The sequence below is a fragment of the Lithobates pipiens genome, unplaced genomic scaffold, assembly GCF_037356315.1.
Source record: "Lithobates pipiens isolate NorthernLeopardFrog02 unplaced genomic scaffold, aLitPip1_a1.2 Scaffold_16, whole genome shotgun sequence".
NCBI classification, from domain to species: Eukaryota; Metazoa; Chordata; class Amphibia; order Anura; family Ranidae; genus Lithobates; species Lithobates pipiens.
The window spans coordinates 167,944,697-167,968,756 of NW_027507748.1; the positions used below are offsets into that span (position 1 = coordinate 167,944,697).

Below are 24,060 nucleotides of genomic sequence, written 5' to 3' on the forward strand. Positions count from 1 at the left end.
GTCCCTCAAGTCATCCACAGGCCCAGACTGCTACACTACCTCATACTATAAAAATTCTCATCTGCACTGACCTGAAAACTGGCCACCCTTTACAACCATGTCTTGAATGGCCATAATTTTTCTGCCAGAACTGTTTTTAGCTAATCTGTCCATGCCAAAATCTCACAAAGATCACTCCCTCCATCCAAAACATCTGCCCTATATCGGTTATCAATAATTTGAAAAATTTGGAAGGTTGCTGGCAGACAGCTTGGTCTCCCCAGATCAAACCGGTTTTATACCAGGTAGACAAATAACTTAACATACACTTGGTAACTAACATTATCCAAGATGGCAATTTAAACTACAACCAGGTTCTTCTCATCAGCCTAGATTTTCACAAGGCATTCGACAGGGTTAGCTGATTGTACTGAGATTACGTACTAGCTAAATTTGATATAGCAGGAGCTTTCCTCCAAGGGTTTCATGCGCTATATCAAGCCCCCCAAACCCACGTTAAATTACCTGGCAATAATTCCCAATTTTTCCCACTCCAAAGAGGTACTAGACACGGACATTCTTTATCCCCTCTCATTTTTGTGCTGGTGATAGAACCCCTGTTTAGAGCCATATCTAATAACATCAATATCAAAGGTTGTTGTAAGGGACCTGAGGAATTCAAACGTTGTCTTTACGCGAATAATGTCCTCCTTTTTTAAATAACCCTTTAATTGTGCAATCGTACTTAACGTCCCCGTTGGAGTCTTTCCAGACCATATCTTTTCTGGGAATAAACATGGCTAATCTTACCCAAAATACATTTCTTTTTTAGGACCCTGCCCATTTGTTTCTAAATCTTATATTGAATCTCTCTAGAGAGACATCAACAAATTTATTTGGCACTTTAATAAGTCCCTGTTGTATACACCCCAATCCCGGATTTATGGCGTTAAAATTTGGCAGCCAGACTTGCTCAAACTGCTCAGTGGCATGCTCTTATGTTGGACATCCCATGGCTAGCATTCAAAATGCATGTATATCCATACCATCTCCCTGGCCTAATATGGTCCAGATCTATACGACCGATGAAATATAGCTCCTCTCAATAGTAAATGATATACAAATCTCTATCTTTGGTCTCTATACAACAGTAGATTTATATTGGCCTCCCCACTTACACATCTATATTCTTTCATAGATGACCCCAATTTTCCCCCAGCCTTCCAGCATAGAGATGTTATCTTTATGCTGGCCATACGCAGTTCGAATTTCGAAAGAATTTTCCTTCGAAAATCGTATCTAAGGATTTTCGTATGAATTTTGCAACAGCCGATTTTAGTGTGGAAATCAAATTTGAGAAATCGGACATGTTGAAAATTTTTTGAAAAACAAACGACTTTCTAATCAATGATGGGAGATAAGAAAAGAAAATTTACGGAGAGAGAAGATTCCCAGCCACAAAAATTCTTTTCTGTAGCAATATGAGGTCAAATTGAAGGCTTGGTCAGCCGAATTTCGAAAATCAATGGTGGCTCCATCGGATCACAAAAAAAATGAATTTTCTGATTTTGAAAAGAAAATTCGTTTGAACTTCGACCATGTATGGCCTGCATTAGTTGGAGCTCCAGTGGCTTAACTTCATTTAGATCTCTTAACCACTTCCCACCCGGCCAATGCACATATACGGCTGGGTGGGAGCCGTCTACTTCTGATAGGACGTTCAGAAACGTCCTCCAGAAGGAGCGGGATCGCACGCTTGCCCGCGCAGCGGCGCGATCCCGATGTGCTTGTGTCACCCGGACACAACGCATCTCAGATCGGCAGAAGGGCTCTGTGATTGGCCCTCCTGATCACATGACGGCCGTGTCCAATCACGGCTGTCATGTGATGTAAACAAACAGCCGGTTGCTAGGCAATTGGCTCCTCCTCTCCTCACACAGAAGTCATCGCTGAGGAGAGGAGAGCAGATCGCTTCAGCCGGCTGATGATCAGTGAGTATGAGCTGTTTTTTACAGCTTTTTACTCACTGATCATCAGTCTAGTGTAAACACACAACACACCACACAGTATAAACACAATGTCCCCACATATGTCCCCAAAACATACATGTCCCCAAATAATAAACACATGTCCCTAATAATAAAAATATGTCCCACTAAAATCACATGTCCCAATGATTATCTGCACACATATGTACGTGATCACCTGCACACATATGTACATGATCATTTGCTTACATATGTCCGTGATCACACAAACCAATTATGCACTTAACGGATTTTTTTTTTTTACCAAAAACATGTAGCAGAATACATTTTGGCTTAAATTTATGACAAAATTTGATTTTATTGGATTTCTTTTAAAATAGAAAAAAGAAAATATTGTTTTCCAAACTTCCGCTTTTTTTGCACTTATATCGCAAAAAATAAAAAACTGAGTCGTGAATAAATAACACCAAAATAAAGCTCTATTTGTGCGAACAAAATGATAAAAATTTCATTTGGGTACAGCGTAGCATGACCGCGCAATTGTCATTGAAAGTGCGAGAGCGATGAAAGCTGAAAATTGGGCTGGGAAGGAAGGGGGTGAAAGTGCCCTGTATTGTAGTGGTTAAATATGGTATGCACTTTAAAACCTTCTCCCAACTCCAAGCAGAACATGATTTGCCCTCCTCTGAACATTTCAGATATCTCCAGATTTGACATTTCTATCATAGCAGAGGTACATTAACGTCCCGCTTGCATAGCGCTCAATTTTGAACATATATGTAAATATATATCAAGAGACTAGGGTAAATTTTGTGTATCTATAGTTTCCTTAAAGCGGAGGTCCACCCTAAAGTGGACCTTCCGCTCATTGGAACCCTCCCCCAGGTATCTGCACCCACTTCCGGCGTAGATTCTGCAGAAGGTACGCCCCTTTCCGCAGACTCTACGCCCCTTTCCGAAAGTCCCCCGCTGCCTGCTGGGAAACGCACGGATCCCAGAGACAGCGGGGACCATCCTTATTGCGCAGGGCGTCTCGCGCATGCGCAGTAGGGAACCGGGAAATGAAGCCGAAAGGCTCCACTTCCTGATTCCCATACCCAAGATGGCGGCGACAGCACCCGAGAGACGATCGAGAGATAGGCTTCGGGTGTCGACATCGCGGGCGCGCTCGGCGGTTAAGTGTCATTATTTTAAAAGTCAGCAGCTGCAGTATTTTGTAGCTGATGGCTTTAAAAAAAAAAAAAAAAAAAACGGCGGAACTCCCGGCGGACTCCCGCTTTAATGAGGCTTTTCTTGCACAGAAAGCTAAACCAATGACCAACTGGGAAGAGGAGGCTGATCTCACCTCCTTTAGTGGGAAGAGATGCTGGAGAATATGTACAAAAATGCAAGGTCATTATTTACCCGTGCCAAACTCCACATCATTTAGCCTGCAGTTTCTCCCCAATGCTTTTGTGGGTACCCAGACGTAGGCTCTTTTTATCCATATTTTTTTCAGTTGTAAACCCCTCAAGCCTATTTGGCAACAAGCAGCCAGGAGGTCATCTTCTATAGCAGACCACCTTATCTCATTTATAGTGCAGATGGTTTTTGTCATTTCCGTTCCAGATGTTCCCGTTCCTTGTCAGATCAATTCAAACTCTTTTAGCAGCCATTCATTGGGTGACGGGCAAAAAATAAAATGAAAAGTCAGCAGCTACAAATGCTGCAGCTGCTGACTTTTAATAATCATGCACATACCTGTCCCAGGGTCCAGCGATGCGGGGGGAACTAAGCCCTACTCGTCTCCCCCCTCATCTCTGCGGCGCTAGCAGTGTCACTGTGGGCACCCGGCTGTCCCTTCACAGCCAGGAATGCACTGCGCATGCGCTCTGCACGCTTTGACTGACCGGGCAATCATCTGGGACCTGTGACATGTCCCAGATGATTGCTGAGAGAGGGGGGGGAGAGGGGGAACTTGCTTCCGTCGCCCTGGGAGGAAGTAGGAGCTGGAACCCCCCCAAAAAAACATGCCAAATGTGACATGTCAGGGGGGTCACCTTCCCTTAAAGCAGACGTTCTATTTTTTGGTGGAACTCCTCTTTAAGAATTAAATGTTGATGTAGTGGATTTGCACTAGTTTCGCTGCCTGAACTCTTAAACTCATGTTTGCTCTTTTTTCTCTTCCCTACACTATTGTTTTTTCCATTATGATGTCCTTTGATATTTTTACCATCCAAGCTCGCTGCTCGTTTGTATACAATGCACTGTTGCTAGTTTTAAATGTGAGTACACAATTTTTTGCTTGATGTTGCATAAACTTACATTGAGTGTTAAACATACTACACCAGAGAGCCTCTCCTATGTTTCTCTATTTTACCTGCTTGACACACTGGGAGCAAACCACTCTGCTGAGTACCTGTCCCTGGAAACAAGCTGTGACCCTTTAGGTGATCTACGACTGAGAAGGAAAGAGGCTCCTTCCCCTCTGCCCCAGAGTGACCCACTGGCTTTACTATATGCTGCTTACCTTGCAGCTATAAGGTAATAACTTAGTAAACCTGCAGGTGGCATTTCTCACGAAGATTCACCTATAGTCACTGTGTCACCTTACTGATGCTACCCCACATCCTGCACCTTGTACTTTAACCACTTCAATACCAGGCACTTAAACACCTTCCTGCCCAGACCAATTTTGAGCTTTCAGTGCTGTCGCACTTTGACAATTGACATTTTTTTCCCACATATAGAGCTTTCTTTTGGTGGTATGTGATCACCTCTACAGTTTTTATTTTTTGCTAAACAAATAAAAAAAATACAGAAAATTTGGAAAAAAAATGTATTTTTTTTTTGTTTCAGTTTCAAAACTTTGTAAATAAGTAAGTTTTCTCCTTCACTGATGGGCACTGATAAGGCGGCAATGAGGTGGCATTGATGGACACTATGTGGCACTGATGGGCACGGATGGGCACTGATAGGTGGCACAAATTGGCACTGATAGCTGGCACGGATTGGCAGCATAGATGGGCACTGATAGGCGGCATTGTATTACATTATACTGTACTAATGGATGCCAATCAGTGCCAAACAATAATGCATGCCAATCAGTGATGCCCATTGTGGGCACTGATTGGCATCCATTGTGGGCACTGACTGGCATCCCTGGTGGTCTAGGGAGGATTACCTTGTGCTGGGCATCCCTGGTGGTCTGGTGGCGTCCCTGGCGGCCCAGTGTGGGCATCCTCGGGGGGGCTGCGCTGATCGATCAGCACAGACCCCCCGTGTCAGAGGAGCAGCCGATCGGCTCTCCTCTACTTGCGTCTGACAGATGCGAATGAGGAAAAGCCAATCACCGGCTTTTCCTATTTACACTGTGATCAGCCGTGATTGGACACGGCTGATCACATGTTAGAGTCTCCGTCAGACTCTTTACCGAGATCGTAGTTGCGGGGTGTCAGACTGACACCCCGCAACAACGATCGCCGCGATGCACGCCCCGGGGGCGCGCAGCAGCTCAAAATCCTGATCACGTCATATGACGTCCGGTCAGGATTTTGAAACCACTTTGCCGCTGTGTATCTGCTATAGGGCGGGCGGCAAGTGGTTAATACTAAGTGGAATCCATACCACTTGTTGCACCTTTGCACATTTGGACTTTCTGAAGCTTTGCCTTATTTATAGTGTGATTATTATTGTTATACGAGTTGTAAAGGACTTTCAGCTGCTTTATTTTGATCGCTTTCACCTTAATTTGTTTGCACTATGTTGCACATTTGGACTTTCTGAAGCTTCGCCTTATTTATGGTGTGATTATTATTGGTTTATGAGTTGTAAAGGACTTTCAGCCACTTTATTTTGATGCATTTATGACAACTCGTATGTATCTTAATCTTCCAATAAAGACATTTGTAATTTACCAAAAAAAAATAAAAAATACTCTGAGGCACTGACCTAAAGTACGTACGTACGTACGTACGTACGTACGTACGTATATTAATAAGGAGTTTTGACTTTACTCTGGCTTTTTGGATCAGCATGCTTTATGGGCCAGGCACTCTGTATTGACACCAATGGGACAGTTGTGCAACTAGAACATTCAAATAAAGGTCAGCACTAGCAGCCCTGGTATTTGTCTACAGGTTTTCTTTAATGGCAGGGTAGAAGTGAAGTTGCATACCTTGTTATGCTGCTTTGCATTAGGTGCCTGCAACACCATGCCATTGCAAATACTGTTTTTGTATATGTATTTTAACTATTTATAATTTAGCTAAAATTCGCCTTATCCCTTTTGCTGCCACCGTCATAACTATTACAGCCTGGCATTTAAACAAAATCATTGTCGCTATAACAGCTGGAGTTTTACATTTTTTTTTTTCTCCCAATGGCCTTTTTTTCTGGTTCAAGTGATTCAGACAGCTGTAAAGCGCATTCCCCTCACTGTGTCCTAGACCAGGGAAGCTGATCCAGCACAATCTGTGCCCAGTTGGCTTCAACATGTTGCAATGATCACGTTAGAAGTCTAATAAACCATAACTCTTTTCAATATTAAATTCAAGGAATGTACAGAGCTCATCCATGCATCTATTACTAGTTTCAATAAAGATGCTACTGGAAAGTACAGTGTAGCTCAGTCAGCCTAGGACATGGACAAGAGAATTCTAGGTTGGCTCATGCAGTATGGTAAAGCAATAGTTTCATTTGACAGTGTTAGTATGTGGCACCATTGCTGTGCTAGCAACATGGTAAACGGTGGAAACTGAACAGTTATAAAAAGAGGCATTTGAACTGTTTTGAGTCAGTGTGTTTATCTGATATAGGTGTTTTTTGTTTTTTTTTTTCTCTCTGAAAGGCTCCTTCTTGATATCATCTTTTGTAAAAATGTCAAAGCATAATTTATGAAGGATACAGTATTGACAGCAGCTCTCTTACCACTTTTGACATGGGTAATATTTTTAGCAGCCATTGTAAAGCATTTGCCCTTTTTTTTTTTTTTAGATTCCTTAATAATGCACATGTTTAGGTTTATAAAGGGTCGTTAAGTTTAATGTTCAGTGTGCTTTATGTAAAGCCAGTACCAGGCTTATTTACTGTATGCCCATTGAGAGCAGGGGGCTCTCGCATCCTCATAACTGAGGAAACCTCTCAACCGAATAACTTGAACAGCTTCTGACCACATAAAAGCAGACAGTTCGCTCTATACCTTTTTTATGAGAAATCAGAATTGCCATACAAGTCACAGTGGGTGCCTGCATGCAGACTGTTGCTGTTGTAACATTTTACAAGAGTGGTCATATTACAGCTATTTTTTTTTTTTAGGCTTCCATGACAAGAAGACGACATTCTGTTGTCTCGATCTCAACTACTGTCACCTAATGCCTGCAGGCCACCAGCTAAATGCTTCTCTGATTAACCAAGGGTTCAACAAAACCCAGTCAGACCCAAATGCAGAAATGCTTTGTCGGATTGTTAATGTGTGGATTTATGCCACAGGTGCACAAATCACCTCTGTCAGAAACAGAGTAATGTAGTTTGTCAAAATAATGAATCTTAACATTTGTGAAAGGGCAGCTGTAACATCTGTCACAACCTGTCGTGAGCAAAATATTTAGGTTGATACTGCTCTTCTGAGAAAAGTGTATCCATTTTCACCCTAGTTTTAATTTCCAGTCAAAATTTCCCTACATGCTGATTTAATTAGTCTCTTTACGCAGCTATCAGAGTTATTTTATTCTCAGTAATAGCTTTAGAGACTGTATTAGGAGCCTGCTAGACTGAATAATTTTGGGGCTTGCCGGTAATGTGAATTTCGGGCACCGAGCTTAACATTGTGGTGCTTTCCAGCCTTGTGTACTGTGTTAAACAGGGAACGCTTTGAGGCTCTGGAGCCGTCGCACAGCCTCTGTTGGTTTTAGGATGAACACTAGAGGACTTAGTGCTCTGTTGCACACACTCTATACTCCTGTTCCTGCCACTCAACTTGATGTAACACCTTCCTGCCACTGTTCCTAATCACAGGAGTCATGCAGTAATCCTCAGTTGGTCCTTGCTGATTAATACATGGTGATCATATCCTCTTTATTGCCTTTTCTTTTTTTTGTTGTTGTTGATCTATCCCTGCCGTGGATCTGACTTTCTCATCTCAAAACAAATGGACCATCAGTGCTTTATTAGGAATTCCATTCATAAATGTTTGGAGATTCTTTTCTTTAGCTGGCCTTGTGTTGCAACCTGCCTTAGCCATGATGCCAAACTTTAGGAACAGGACCATAATAGGGCTAGGTGAAGGGCCCCACTGCCCTTCAAAACTGATCACCTGTTTGTGGAGTGTTTAAAACTCATGCTGTAAGCCTCTACATGGACAGGTTAGCAGATGTCTTCCATTGTATTTTACATGTGCAGGTTTCCTGGGCTGAAATGTTGTGCTGGAAAGTCAGCCTTGAAACAAGCTCAAAGTCTAATAAGTATTTAGGTCTGATCCTAGATACGGTTCAAGGAAGCATATCCTTGCCACCCATAAGAATCTGTGCTCTGAAGGTTCAGGTGCATCAGATAAGGGGCACCAGACAACCCTGCATTTGCCTCAGTATGAGTTTTCTAGGGAGGATGGCATCCTCCGAGACAGTGCCCTATGCCCAGTTTCCTTCCAGGCCTTTATAACAAGACATATTGTTGGCCTGGACCAGAAGAGGAAAAGCCCTGGATTATCCAATGTGCTTATCTCCTCTGGCACGCTTAAGCCTAAACTGGTGATTGCAGGAGCAGAACCTGTGAAAGGTAAAATCCTTTCTCCCATTAACTTGGCGAGTACTGACTACAGATGCCAGTCTCTCAGGCTGGGGAGTGACCTCAGAAGGGCTCACAGCTCAGGTGAAATGGTAAGGGACAGAACAGATCCTGCCTATCAACGTCCTGGAATTACTGGCAGTACGTCTAGCTAAACCACTAACGGTATGGCTATTGAAGCCAGGGTGTTAAAGGACCGTGGAATAATGGGAACACTGGTGTCTACCCAGGTGAATGCTAGAAAAATTTATCATAAGGTCTGGAAGACTGCTATTGCTTGGTGTGAAGCCAGAAAATGGCATCCTCAAATACATGATTGGAAGAATTCTCTTTTCTACAGTCAGCTGTGAAAATCAAATTGGCTTTGAGTACAATCAGAGGTCAAGTTTCGGCCCTATCAGTATTCTTCCAAAGGCCTTTAGCCTCCTATTCACTGATCCGAACCTTTATGCAGGGGTTAACTTGCTTGCTTCCCTATTAGGTCACCTATGTGTCCTTGAGACTTGAACTTTGTGCTGTCTGTTACAGAAATGACCATTTGACCCTATCAAGGAAATTCTGTTAGACTTGCTGTCACGCAAGCTAACCTTCCTGGTGGTCATCACCTCGGCTAGAAGGGTTTGGAGTTGGCCCTTTCATGCAGGGAACCATACTTAATCCTACACCACGACAGGGTCGTGTTACGAACCTGTTCCATTATTTTTGGCAAAAGTGGTGTCGGCCTTTTATTTAAATCCGAACATTATTTTGCCTCTTTTACTCTCTGCCCCGTTCAGCGGAAGAGGCAACTGCATTCTTTGGACGTTGTCCGGGCAGTCAAGGTTTATTTGTCTAGATCTGTGGATATCCGAATTTTTTTGTTTTACTGAAAAGGCAGGCAACCTTTCATTCCCACGGTCTGAAATGTAAAGCTCTTCCCTTTTAAGGTGAGTGCTCATTCTACCAGGGGTACTGGGACCTCCTGGGCTTTTAACCATCAGGTATCTGTGGCTGATATGTAAGGCTGCTACAGGCAGTCCCCAGGTTACAAACAAGATAGGGACTGTAGGTTTGTTAAGTTTAATCTGTTTGTAAGTCGGAACAGCCAAATTCTTAAGTGTAGCTCCAGCCAAAAAATCTATTTTTAAGCTTTTCATAGCATAGGGAAGGGTTATCACCCCTGTAACATTTTGTTTTACTGTCTGTACCCCGTTATGAATATTTCACCTCACTTTCTGTCCCAATGATAATTGGATTTTTAAAATGTTGTGTTAGGAAAACATGGACTGGTGATAAAGCATATTAACTTACAGGAGTGAATTTCCCTTCCTAGTGGTAGATTTCCTCTCACTTTCTGTTGTCTCCTTCGGTTTGTAAGTAGGAGTCGTTTGTAAGTCGGATATTTGTAAGTAGTGGACCGCCTGTGCCTGGTCTTCAGTACATACGTTCACAACATGTTATCAAGTGGATGTTCGAGCAGTCGAGGATTTGGCTTTTGGCTGCAGTGTACTGCGGGCTGCCGTATAAGTTCTGATCGCTAATGTTTTGGCAGTGTCTCCCTCCCCTCAAGGCTATTGCTCTGGGGTGTCCCAGTAGGTAATGAATATTGGCCTGACTGTGTCCCATGATGTATGTATTCTGACTCTGTTGTAAAGTGACTATCCCTTGTGAGACCTCTGTGCCTGGCCTGCATAAGATATAATCGCTGAGGACAATCCTCATCAGATAGTTTGAACTCGCCAAATACCGATTCCATCCACAAGATGCTTTTATTCTAGCTACAGCAGATGACAGGATACAAACAGATGAATAGGTTGTAGTATTTATGCGGTCAAAGGATATTGTCTGTAGTTTACAATGCAGAATAAGTTCCATGATAGGTCTGATGAAAGTCTTTACAGTCCCGTGTCTTGAAATCTTCACCTCCACTTACCTTACCATCATGACTAGGAACACTTTTTACAATAAGTCCCATGGGCCATTCGATTCTTTCAGCTTGCTGGTCCTTAAGCAGCACAAGATCTCCAACTTGTATGTTAGGGTTCAGCCATTGCATTTCCTGCATCCTTGCAGAGTAGAAAGATACCCCATCTTCCAACGATTCCATAAGCAGTTGGTGAGGTTTTGTACTCTCTTCCACTGGTCCTAGCACAGATTTCCTGTTTAAAAGTTTCCAGGTTGAACAGGAACAAACCCAAGTTTCTGGGTAAGAGGAGTAGCTGGGGTAAGGATAGTTGGGGTCTCTGGATCTTTGGACCCTGGAACAAGTGGTTTTGAATTGATTATGGCAGATGCCTCTGCCAGGAAGGTAATTAGAATCTCATGGGTAAGTCTTGTGGAATTAAAGTCCATAAGCATAGAATCCAATATTTTACATGTGATGCCTATCATTCTCTCCCATGAGCCACCCATGTGGAAAGACTGAGGAGGTTTGAAAATCCATGTACCGCTGTTTTCAGCTGAAAGGTCTTGGATTGGCCTAGAGTTGAGCTGTAACTCTCGACAGGCTCCAACGCAATTGGTTCCACAGTCCGATTTTAGTGTCTTGACTTGTCCTCTGATAGCTAGAAATTGTATTAAAGCATTGATGAAACTTGAGCCATCCATAGATTCTATTACTTCAATGTTTACTATACGCACACTCATGCAAGTAAACAGCACTGCCCATCTTTTGCTACTTGCTTGGCCACCTTGAGTTCTGTGGGCTGTTACCATCCATGGTCCAAAGACATCCAAACAAACATGAGTGAAAGGTGGGTCAGTACTTAACCTGTCAGCTGCCAAATTTGACATTTGCTGTTGCTGATGTCTTCCTCTCAGTTTGTGTCACTGAACACAGCTGTGCAGTGTCTTTGCTCCTATAATCCAAAGGCCTACAGCTCTTATGGCACCCTCTGTGAAGTGTCTACCTTGGTGCTTAACCCCTTCATGGTAGTGCCATATGAGCAAAGTGGTGATGTGATGGCAAGCAGGTATATTGTTCCTGCTCACTCAACTCAGCCTTGTTTAAACATCCACCAACCTATAACATACCATCATTGTCAATGAATGGATTCAGGTTGGCAATTGGACTGTTTTTTGCAATGTTCCTCTTGTCACAGATGCATTTAAATTCGGAGCCAAAGACACGCTGTTGTACGCTGCATATTATAATTCACCTTCAGCAATGTCCTTTGCCGAAAGAAGCTTTTGGCACAAGTGCCAACCATTACACTGAGCATCTGTGGGCTGTGTGGATGCAATGTACAGTATGAACTAATCTTGCGATGGTGCGTGCAAGCCTTCGCCACTTGGAGAAACATTCAAAGTGTTGACAACCCAAGATGAGTCTTTGTTCAGTTCTGGTGACGAGGCTTTTAACTTCAGGACGAATCTCTGGATCCTTGTCAGGTTCTAGAAGACTAAAGACATCAGCTGTGGTTTCTTCTGGATGATCCAGCAGGCATTCAGGCCCTCTTAACCAAGAATAATTTGCAAAGACACTTGCAGACACTGGCCTGGTGGCATGATCTGTAGGGTTAATTTCAGATGGAATATAATGCCATTGTTCAGGTTTAGATTTCCTGATTCTTGCTACACAGTTGCTGACATAGGCATAGAACGTTTAGTCTGGTTGCATATATAGCCCAGCACAACTTTGCTGTCTGTGTAGAATCTGACGTCCTCTATCTGTCTAGCTCACGCAGTATGAAATCTGCTATTTTTACAGCTAGCACAGTCCCACAAAGTTCAAGCCTGGGAATCATGTGTTCAGGCTTAGGTGCTAACTTGGCTTTCCCAAACAGAAACCCTATGTGGGCTTGATTAGAAGAATCTCTTACCTTGAGTTAAGCGACAGCTGCTATGGCCTCAGTAGATGCATCTGAGAAGATGTGACGCTCTTTGCTCTGACTTGTAGCAAGGGAGGCAGAAGTGTAGCAGCTTGGTATATGGATTCCATCTAAGGCATGTAGAGATTGTTTCCAGGACTTCCACTTTGAAAGCTGGTCTATTGGTAGTGGAGTTGGTTAGGCGTGTTCATTGCCAAATATCCTTTTCATAAAGGAGATGACATAGTCCTTCATTTCAGGCTTGTTCTTTAGTGTTCGTTGGACTGCGTTGAATCTGGATAGAGCCTGTTCATGATTGGTTGGGAGTTTAACCCTTGCAGTACGAAGAGGTAATGGTGCAACCCAGCTGTTAGACTTATGCTGGAAGAACTTTGTCCACTATTTTGATGAACTCTGTCTTCGACTGACAAGGCTATTTTGTTATCGCTTGTAGTACAAAACACTGATACCTAGGTTGTCATCACAAAGGTTAGGAGTGACATCAGGTACTTGGATAATGTCAAGAGGCTTCTCTTTTACTTCATAATGGTGAGGGCACTGTTGGAAGTGGCATGCACGTCTGTTTCCTATTATGTACGTTTTGAAGGAGTGGATCTTGGATGACGTACACATTCTATCCAATCATACGTTGCCCAGCCTAGATCTCGTTTTTTTGTGCGCAAGAGGCATCATCTGGTCCATTGCACTGCTTGCGTACCTTGTGTACTCTGAGAATGTCTCTTCCTAGCAAGGTCAATATTTCAGCATTCATGTCCATTGCTGAAATTTCATTAACAAGGTGACTCGAGTGAGGATGGTGATATGCAGTAGGAGTAGGAATTTCTTCCCTTTCATCTGGTCACACTCAACTAATGTTGGTTAGGGGTATGCCATCTCCCCTATTAATATGAGACCATAAACTAATCGGCCCTTCTACCGAAGCTCTCTTCACGACCAGAACAGGTTCTGAGAGTATACATTTGATGCATGTCTATCTATACCAAAGATAACAATTTTTTTTTTTTATTCTTAACCGGGGATCTGTTACTCTGTTCATCTATTATGGCATACATTTTTGTAACTTCCTCAGGTTGACCCTTTGGGTATATCTTGACTAGGCATATCTTAGCACAGTATTTGGGATCTAAGTCTTCAGACTTCTGTGCATGAATAGGGAACGTTGGCCGTGGCTGGAGCATGACCTTGTTGCTCCTTGTCATGACTTGACAGGGCTGGGGGTAGGAGGCTACTTTGAATTGTCTGAGGGTGGGCCTGGATGCATAGTTGTAACATGTCTGTCACTACTGCATTCTGTGCACTTGATGGCAACTTTACGGTCTTTAGCAAAATGTCCATAACAAGCACAGCACCTGTAGCATATTCCAAGTTTCTGAAGAATCTCTCTTCGCTCTTGCCCTAAGCCACAACATTTCTTTAGGGGGTGAGGCTTCTTGTGACTAGGACACAGACGATTAGGGTCTTTATCTGTCACCCAAATTGCTCTGGTGAGCAGGAGAGGATACGGGTGATAAGTCTGTCCTTTTAACAGATACTGCTCTATTGAAGTCTCTGTTTAGCTGCTATGTTATCATACCATGATGATGATGAAGCAGGCAAATTGGGTTCACTGAAATTGGGATTGTTTCTAGTCCAGGCTTGATCACCGATGAACCTGCAAAAATATGTGAATGGAGGAAAAGATGTGTTTATAGTCTCTATTTTACCTTGAGCCTTGTTTTGCCCATTTCTCTTGCAGGCCGTATGGCAGTTTAGACGCCACTGGATTGACACCATGAGCAGTGTCCAGGTAGATGTGGGTCTGCCTTTGCCAACTCCAGCTCCATGAGAAGATCACTCAGATCTTGGAGCTTGCGATAGTCTTTGTTCCCTATTTTTGGGAAGTTTTTCAGTCTCTTGATAAGAGCGCTTTCTGTGGCTTCAGAGCTACCATAGGCTTGCTCAAGTGTTGCCCATGCAGCAACAAGACCTGCATCTGGGTGGTCAACATGCACTGTTCTCAGTCTTTTAATGCGATCTGCAGATTCTGGCCCTAGCCACTTTATGAGCAAATAAAGTTCCTCCTTGGTAGTAAGGTTGAGATCAGCAATGGCAGTTTTGAAGGTTTATCTGCAGGCCCTGTAGCTCTCCCGACATTTGTCAAACCTTGAGAGGGTAGTGTTAATGAGGTCACGGCATACCATTTATCTGACAGTCATTCAAGTCTGATCTCTCTTTGGTGCCAAAGTAACTTGTGGAACCCCTAGGGCAGTGATGGCGAACCTTGGCACCCCAGATGTTTTGGAACTACATTTCCCATGATGCTCAATTCCACCGCAGAGTGTGTGAGCATCATGGGAAATGTAGTTCCAAAACATCTGGAGTGCCAAGGTTCGCCATCACTGCCCTAGGGTGTGAAAGTTCTCTGAAGTAGGGGGAGTTTGACCAGGATGAAATGTGGCAGGAGTATTTTAACTGGTGTAGTGCCTCAGGCTTGTGCTGGCTGTGGCTTGAGCTGCGGCTTGTCATTGGAAGTCACCTTATTGTCAGCAAGAGGGGATGTGGTTTTCCGCATAGATGCACTTGTGTTGTAGACTTGAAGAGGCTCAGTGGTGTTAGTAGGAAGTACAGGAGAGGACTCTGTATCATTGCAAACATTATGCTTTAGTACATATTCACTGGTGCGTCTTGCAGTTCCGCTGGGATGGAACGTTCTGAGTTAGCACTTTCTCCCATCGCTTGTTCGAGGACTCTCAGCCTTGCTAGGGCAGCTGCTTCCTCTTTCCATTTGCAGAATCTTTATTTGAGCTTCCATCTCTGCCTCCTTTCTGGTAAAGGAGCTTTGAACTTTTTTGATTCTGCATCAGCGCAGGCTTCTATTCTATTTTACTTCTGGAGCAAGAGGATCTAGAATGTGCAGTGTGCTTGGTTGATGTGGATCTGTGAGATCTGGTCTTCTGCAGTTGAGCAATGCGGAGTTCTACCTTATAATGGGCATTTTGCACTAAGAGATTCCTTTTGTTGGTTTAATGCGTCAGCCCTGGTCAGTTGTGCTGAAGAGTCCCCTGTTGGTCATGCAAGAAAGTTATTTATTTTGCAAACAGCTGCTGGTAGCGTTTATATGCGGAAGGTGAGCGATCTGTAGAGTCTTAGTTCAGCTGGTTGATCATTCAAGTGTGACAAAACCCACATGTAGTGTGAAGTTCTGTCCCATAAGTCTGAAAGATGGCTGGAGAACTATTCTCTAGTGGTTTCATAGTTTTCTGAGTTTCTGTGTAGGTTTTATTATACGTTTTGGGTCTCACACTATTCTGCAATATCTGCAGAATCTGCTCCCTCTACTTCTGCGGGTTCAGAGACATGATAAATCTGTGTTCAGCCACAAAATGGTGCTCAGAGGCTTGTCTAGAAATTTTTCAAGTTTTTGCGAGAAATGGTACTGTCTCTTTAAGAAGATGAACAGCAGCTTAGGTGGGATAACGCAGCTCAATGTAGAGAAACCGTTTTAACATTCACATGAGATGCAGTAAACTCGTGCGACCATGTGCTTTCACAAGATGGTGGGTGGCACTGAGCTTGATTGCAGATCAGGCGCACACACATACACATCAGGCTGTGGGAATTCTATACAACTTTTTACTATTCTGACTGCTGTTAAGCGACTATCCCTTCTGAGACCTCTATGCCTGGTCTGTATAAGATATAATCACTGAGGACAATCCTCATCAGATTGAACTCACTAAATACTGATTCCATCCACAATATGTTTTTTTTCTGAACATCAGGTTACAGCAGATGGCAGGATACAAACGGATGAATAGGTTGTAGTATTTATACGGTCAAAAGATATTGTCTATAGCTTACAATGCAGAATACATGTGGCGGCTTGTAGCTGCATCCATGACACAGGAAGTACAAACACAGGAAAAAGGTTGGAGCATTACATACAAAAGGAAGTGTAAGGGAAAAAGAACATAACAAGTGCATTACCACAAAATGTCACTAGATGGCAGCATGTGAACTAAATATACACGTCCATAGAAAATGGTTAAAAAAACGGTCTACCGTATATACTCGAGTATAGGCCGACCCGAATATAAGCCGAGGCCCCCAATTTACCCCCAAAAAAACTGGCAAACTTATTGACTCGTGTATAAGCCGAGGGTGAGACATGCCTGTCCATCCCTGTGTGTGTGTCCGTCCATCCCTGTGTGTCCGTCCATCCCTGTGTGTCCGTCCATCCCTGTGTGTCCGTCCATCCCTGTGTGTCCGTCCATCCCTGTGTGTCCGTCCATCCCTGTGTGTCCGTCCATCCCTGTGTGTCCGTCCATCCATCCCTGTGTGTGTGTGTGTCCATCCATCCATCCATCCCTGTGTGTGTGTGTGTCCATCCATCCATCCATCCCTGTGTGTGTGTGTGTCTCCATCCATCCATCCATCCATCCCTGTGTGTGTGTGTGTCTCCATCCATCCATCCATCCATCCCTGTGTGTGTGTCTCCATCCATCCATCCATCCATCCCTGTGTGTGTCTCCATCCATGTGTGTGTGTGTGTGTGTGTGTGTGTGTGTGTGTGTGTGTGTGTGTGTGTGTCCAGCCTACCTTTGTCCCGAGCCTCCGTCCCGTGCCTTGCCTCCGTCCCGTGCCGTGCCTTGCCTCCTTGCATCCGTCCCGTGTCGTGCCTTGCCTTGCCCCCGTCCCGTGCCGTGCCGTGCCTTGCCTTGCCTCCGTCCCGTGCCCTCTTCGTCGGCGGCCATTGTAAAATTCAAAAGCTGCGCCGCCGCCTTCGCCTGTGATAGGCGGAACACTGAATTTCCCAGCAGCCTGTGTTCCGCCTATCACAGACGTCGTATCATCCTCGTCCGTAGTACGAGGATGATACGATGTCCGTGATAGGCGGAACACAGGCTGCTGGGAAATTCAGTGTTCCGCCTATCACAGGCGAAGGCGGAGCCGGAGGCGCGGCTTTTGAATAGAATGGCCGCTGTCTGTCTGCTCGACACGCTGATCGAGCGGGCAGACAGCGATGACTCGAGTATAAGCCGAGGGGGGCACTTTCAGCCTCAAAAAAGAGGCTGAAAATCTCGGCTTATACTCGAGTATATACGGTATATAAATTCTATGCCCCATTGGGGCAACACAGTATGAAATAGGAAATAGGATTTTTTTCATCATATTTGGCTGTAAAAATCCTTTTCTTCTGAGTACATCATGGGACACAGAGATCCCTCACCTCCGTGTTTTTTTTTTTTTTCTCTCTCTTGAGGATTCAGTGCTTGCTACAAAACTGAAGTGCTACCTGTGTGGGAGGGGTTATATAGGGGATCACTTCCTATCTGAAGACCTTTGGTCTACCTGTGTCCATTCACCTGATGGAGTATAACCTAGTAGGTTATAAATTAGCCTGACTGTGTCCCATGATGTACTCAAAGAAAAGGATTTCACTGGTAAGTATGACGAAAAATCTTTTTTTTTTTTTACAGATTAGCAGAGCTATATGCAGGTCTGCTGGGCCAAAAGGGTTTTTGCCCCAGTTCCTGTGTGAGAACGTTTCATGTACTGTATTCCAAACTTTCTTGTCTTCTCCTCCTTGGATCTTGCCTTCATTTGCCTTCATTTAGGCAGAGAATTTCGGCATGGAATCTACCAGGTCTGTCCATAGTCTCCCTCCAAAAGGATGAAGACATGACCTGGCCTTTGTAGGCATAAAGAATGTGCACGTACATGTCCCAGATTTTTTAGTGCACCCCCTTGGTGTGTTTATTAAGGTTCTGGTGACAATGTGGCATGGCCAGTTTTTGTCCGACTCTTCCCTTCTGCATGAAAGTCCTAAGGTTGATAATAGCCTCATTTGAAGCAGTCACATTTACCCAGCCCCGTTTCAGATATCTACAAGTCAACATTCTATTAAGGGACAAATCCGTTCATTCTCTGGACAAACCTGATCTGGTGGCTCAGTAATCCAGCTCAGGATTTGAATAAAACTCTCCTTCTGTTCCCTTGGATGGGTCCTTACTATGGATAGCAACCTGACTAGGCTGGGGAGGAATCCTAAATATGTTGTGTATACATGGGGAACTTGGATGTTAGAAGAATCAAATTTTCTGATCAACGTTCTGAGAGACCACTAGCCTCTCATTCTTTATGACCTATACAGGGTGTCTCATGTGGCAATACCTTTGGGCTCACTTGTCACTTAGTGAGATTTGTGTTTTGGTTCTCTTTATTTCAACCTATCAGGGATATTCCCCTTTACTTACAAGATTGTGTTCTTGTCACCATCTCCTCTGCAAATTAGAGGCTGTGTTGTGTGAATGACCCTTTCTGCTCTTACACAGGGGCATGGGGGTGTTGAAGCCCATGAGCCTCCTTCTTTCCAAACTTATTTTATTATATTATTATTATATATATTATATTAGCTTTTCACCTCAGCCAGGACATTGTGCTCCCATCCCGTTGTCCAACTTCAGTAGGAAATTTTTCTGCATTGTCAAGATGTAGTTTTGTGCAGTGTGGGTTTACTTCTCAGCCACTACTTCTATTAGAAAAGCTGGCGTTTATCATCCATTATGGTTCCCACAATGGTGGTGCTCCTCAGTGGCTCACACAAATCTTCCAAGCTTATGATCTTAAGGATTGGGTTTCAACCTTTTGCAACTGTTTTCCAGATTTGCAAGGCTGCTACCTGGTTCTCTGTTCAGGTGTTCACATATACTCTTGCGTTGTACCAAGTGGTTTTTCAAGCCTCCTCTCGTGCCAGCTTCTGTGTAAGGTTCATTGGTTATTTGAGTTAGTTAGCCCCAAGTTCTGTTGTAGTAAGGGCCTATTATGGTTGCACTTTTTGGAATTCACAATAGTCTCTGAATCCTGTGTACATCAATGAATAAAGAGAAAACAGTTTTGTACTTTAAAATCAATTCAGTGTTTTTTGGGGGATTTGTGTTCCACTCCTTATTCTCTATGGTTTTGTGTGCTTGGTACTACTTTTCATAGAAATGAGGGATGGCGGAAGTACGAATATTTGTCCCAAACTGGTCACTGGTTTTGTTTGATATTGTTCAGCCTCAAGTAGGTGGCAGTCTGACTAATTTATTCTCTGAATCCTGTGTCCCTTAATGAAAGCAAAGAAATTGATTTTATGGCAAGCACAAAAAATTGTGTGTAAGCATTCTATGCCCTAACTCCCCCGCCCCAAACCAACACTATTTAAACTCCCATAGTAATCCATGGGGCAGGTTTCGACAAAGTAGGAAGAATCCCCTGGAATACATTACCGCACCCTTTTCTCAGCACTACCCTCCACTTTTCACGAGGCAAGCATCCCAGTGCAGAACGATGAACAATGGCGTGTTTTTTGACCGCTTTCAAACCCAGACTTTGTGAGCCAGTGGGGAGAGACTTGCACGAATGCCGATCCACAAGCCTCTGTATTGTTGACTCATGCTGACAGCCCTGCGGTTCTTCTATCCAGGTTCCTTGCTGACCATCAAGAATTTATTATGCAAGTGTACTATTTTTCTTACATTAGGGGTATCTCGCGCCAATACACTTGGAAAAAGTTATTTTATAAACAGCAATTTAGAAGCTTAGTTCTGTATTTATACATTAGTGCCCCTCGCATATATTCACTACTATTTTTTTTTTCTTGAATAAATGATTAATATTTTACTAATGAGGATCCTGCACGGCTATCTGTTGAACACTGTGAACTCCCATATAACTTGTCAGTGGGGTTATTTACGAAAGGCAAATCCACTTTGCACTACAAGTGCACTTTCAAGTGCAGTCGCTGTAGCTCTGAAGGGAACATGCAAGGAAAATAAAAAACAGCATTTTAGCTTGATTGGATGATAAAATCAGCAGAGGTTCTCGATTCAGATCTTCCCATCAGATCTACAGCGACTGCACTTTCAAGTGTACTTTTAGTACTTTTAATGTACTTGCAGTGCAAAGTGGTTTTGCCTTTAGTAAATCAACCCCAGTGTCGCCCATAATCTGTGTGTATGAGGTCCTTATCATATATGCAGATTTTGTAAGATTGCCCACTTACAAAGAAATTAAGGGTCTATAATTTTTATCATAGTTGTATTTTAAATTATGGACAGAATATCAAAAATCCAGTAAAAAAAAAAAAAACACACAAAACAAATGCTATAAAGTAAATGGCAGTTTAGTGAGTAAAGTGAGAATTTGATCCCCAAGCAAAACAGGTAAGACGTTTCTTTTAATGACAAGGTTTGCACATATCTCAGGAGGGATTTTGGTCCAGTCTTTACGGAGCTTCACTGAATCCTTAAGGTTTCTTGGCTGTCTCTTGGCAACTCGATGTTTCAGATCCCTCCATAAATTTTCTATAGGATTAAGGTCTGGAGACTGACTAGGCCACTCCATGACCTTAATGTGCTTTTTTCTGGAGCCACTCCTTTGTTGCTTTCGTGGTTTGTTTTGGGTCATTGTCATCCTGGAAGACCCATTCGTGACCCATCTTCAGTGTTCTGTCTGAGGAAAAAATGTTCTTATCCAAGATTTTACAATACATGACTCCTTAATGCGGCAAAGTTGGCCTGTACTTTTAGCAGAAAAAAACGCCCCAAAACATCATGTTTTCACCTCCTGTGCTGGATTGTAGGGACGATGTTCTTAGGGTCATAGTCAGCAATTTTTTTCTTCTTACAAACACGGCGAGTCATGTAATGCCAAAGAGCTCAAGTTTGGTCTCTTCTGACCACAATGCTTTCTCCCAATCTTTCTCTGAATCATTTAGATGTACATTGAAATTACTGTACCATGTTCCTTTTTTGAGGGGAACTCACCGTATTTGGAGGAAGAAAAATGCTGACTATGACCCCAAAAACACCATCCCTACAGTCAAGCATGAAAGTGGAAACATACTTCGGGATTCTTTTTCTGCTAAAGGTACAGACTGATTTTGTCGCATTGAGGGGCCAGAGGATGGAGTCATGGAATAAGGCATCTCTGCCTTACACCAGTCTTGTCCAGACCTGCATCTCTTTTAATACTCTAAAGGGACAAGTTTTGTTCCAAAGACCTTTGACTTCGCTCACACTTTATAGAAGCTGAGGCTCATGTTAATCACCCACTACAACATGGTTACTTAGTAGGTGAGGTTGAAAAAAGGCACAAGTCCATCAAGTCCAACCTATGTGTGTGATTATATGTCAGTATTACATGGTATATCCCTGTATGTGTCAACCTTCAGTGTTTCCTTGGTATTTAAATCTGTTACTTTAGGTTGATCAAAAACCTATCTTTGAACCAATCTGGAATATGCATTAGAGGATCTCACCAGTAAAGTGGCCTTTTTGGTGAGTATGTCCTGCTGTGAAACACGCAAAGAGAAATTTCACTCCATAGTTTGGTTGTGGTCAAACTGAAAAACTGATTCCTTTTTTTGTGTTCCCTGAAGGTGCCCAGAAGGGTTGATCGTCGTCTTCTTTTTCCTCTTCCACTGTACCAAAGTAGCTCTGACAGCTCATTTCTAGAGTTTTCCCCTTCCCCACCAGGGCTCACTTCACCAGATCTGTTGGTGTGTCTTGGGCTGTTCAATGTCAAACATCTGTTTCGCATATTTGCAAATCTGCCACCTGGTCTTCTGTTTATATCTTCTTAGAGGTTTATTGGGTGGATCTCCAGGTCTTTTGCTGATGTAAGCTTTGGCCGAAAGGTGCTTTCATCAAAGTTTTTTGGGTCCATTGACCCTTGTTTCCTTGTGGGCCTCTTTTGCTGTTGCCCGTCCTTCTGTTTATTGCTTGTGGACATACCATGGTCTGACTAGACATCCGGTGTCATGTACTGTACGATTTGGATAAAGGGGAATTTTGACTTGCCTGTTCCTCTTATACAATACAAAACACAGGTCTTTACTTCTGTTTCTACTTATTGCTTGCTACAAAACTGGAAATCTACAGTGTGTGTTTGGGAGTGGGGTGGTGGGGGTAATTTAAGGATGTACTGGGTGGCATTCCCAGCAAAGCGTCTGCCAGTGTCTGATCACCTGATGGTAGCAGAATATAACCTATTATCTATGACTAGACATGCTGTGTCCTGTACTAAAAGAAATTGAACTTACAGGTAAGTCAAAATTCCCTTAACCGTACAGGAGGTACTTAGTATCAAAATTACCATTTTACTTTTGACTCTGTCCCCATTGAGGAGATTTTCCCTTGTTTTCTTGTTGGTCCGATGGATGTTCAGACAGCTTGGAAAGCGAGGGAGAATCTCATTAATGGGGGAAACCTTGCAGAAAGTTCTAACCACTTCAATCCAGAATTAGCAAGGTTTTGGCTTGGGTTTAGCCTAAAATGAATTGAAACCTGGTCAAAAGAGAGGAAATGTGTACCTAAACAAAATAATCCTCTTAACTGTTTGATTTCACTGAAAATATTTTGATTTTTACTACAGTTTGTAAACCTAATGTGTTTCTCTTACTGTTTTTAGTTATTTACTTTTAAAAATGTATATGTTTGATCTGTATACTCTTTGTAAGTTATCAGTAGTGTATGACTTGCTATGAATATGTCGGGCCCTTTTGAGGGGGGGTGGGGGGGGGGGGAGTAGCAATATGATTTTAATGTACAGTCTTCAGCACCTGTTTCTGACCTTGCACAGTGGTAGAACGCATAAATCTGCTGTCCCAGTCTCTCGAAAATAGACTTTGTGTTCTTGCCTCTTTCATGTAGGACGGGTCAAATCTTAGTGCCAGCCAGAGAGCATATGCTCCCGAACAGCTGCAAAAACAAGACAACCTTTCCATTGACACACAATACTACCTGTCACAACAAGTCCACCCAGTGGTGTCTCGAATATGTGAGCCCATAGACGGGATAGACTCTGCACTTATTGCTGCATGGCTAGGTAAGTATTAACATACCGTAAGAAAAATATTTATTTTCTGACTACTAATTATAAAGATTTTTTTTTTGTGTGCTTTCTGTGTTATGTCTGTTTTCGATATTGATGTGATCTGAAAGCTGATTCCAGTTTAACATTCAGCACATCTTCAACAAGTCAATACTTTGACCTCTTGCAGGTGGTCACTACATCAAATTGGAAGGAAACCCAAGGCATGCACATAGCAGTGTTTGCTGACAGATATGTTTTTTGTGATCTGGGGGGTCCTGACTATTTAGATTTAAACTTTTATAGTTTACCATTTCCCCCCCAAAAAAGTACCCATTGCAGCAGATGGTTAGGGATTTCTGCGACAACCATCCTCCACAACTTGAGACATGGACTTATCGGTGAGAAGGGAAGTTGGATAACCATGGCCAACTAGGATTCACTATAGCTATCTACAGTTCTTTGGCCTACATATAGCAACGTTGTGAATAAGTCATTAGTTTGCCTTTATTGTGTTAAAAATTAAATGCATGTTGAGGAATACACATCATTGGTTATTTTTGCTAATACTTGTGTGCACAAATACGTTTGCATTGAACCATTTAAATTATGTGTTCTGTTGATCTAAAGTTTACTCATGGCCTCAGAACAGTAGCTGTAACACTATATCATGTGACAAAGGAAAA

General features: G+C 43.0%; 1 protein-coding gene across 1 annotated transcript in view; it reads left to right on the top strand.

Moving 5' to 3' along the window:
- The window catches only part of POLA1 (DNA polymerase alpha 1, catalytic subunit), a 539,463-nt gene that overhangs the window by 224,273 nt on the left and 291,130 nt on the right, over window positions 1–24,060 (top strand). The window contains exon 32 of the mRNA XM_077480771.1: window positions 23,215–23,389. Coding sequence (XP_077336897.1) covers window positions 23,215–23,389 — 175 coding nt within the window. The remainder of the gene's footprint in view (window positions 1–23,214; window positions 23,390–24,060) is intronic.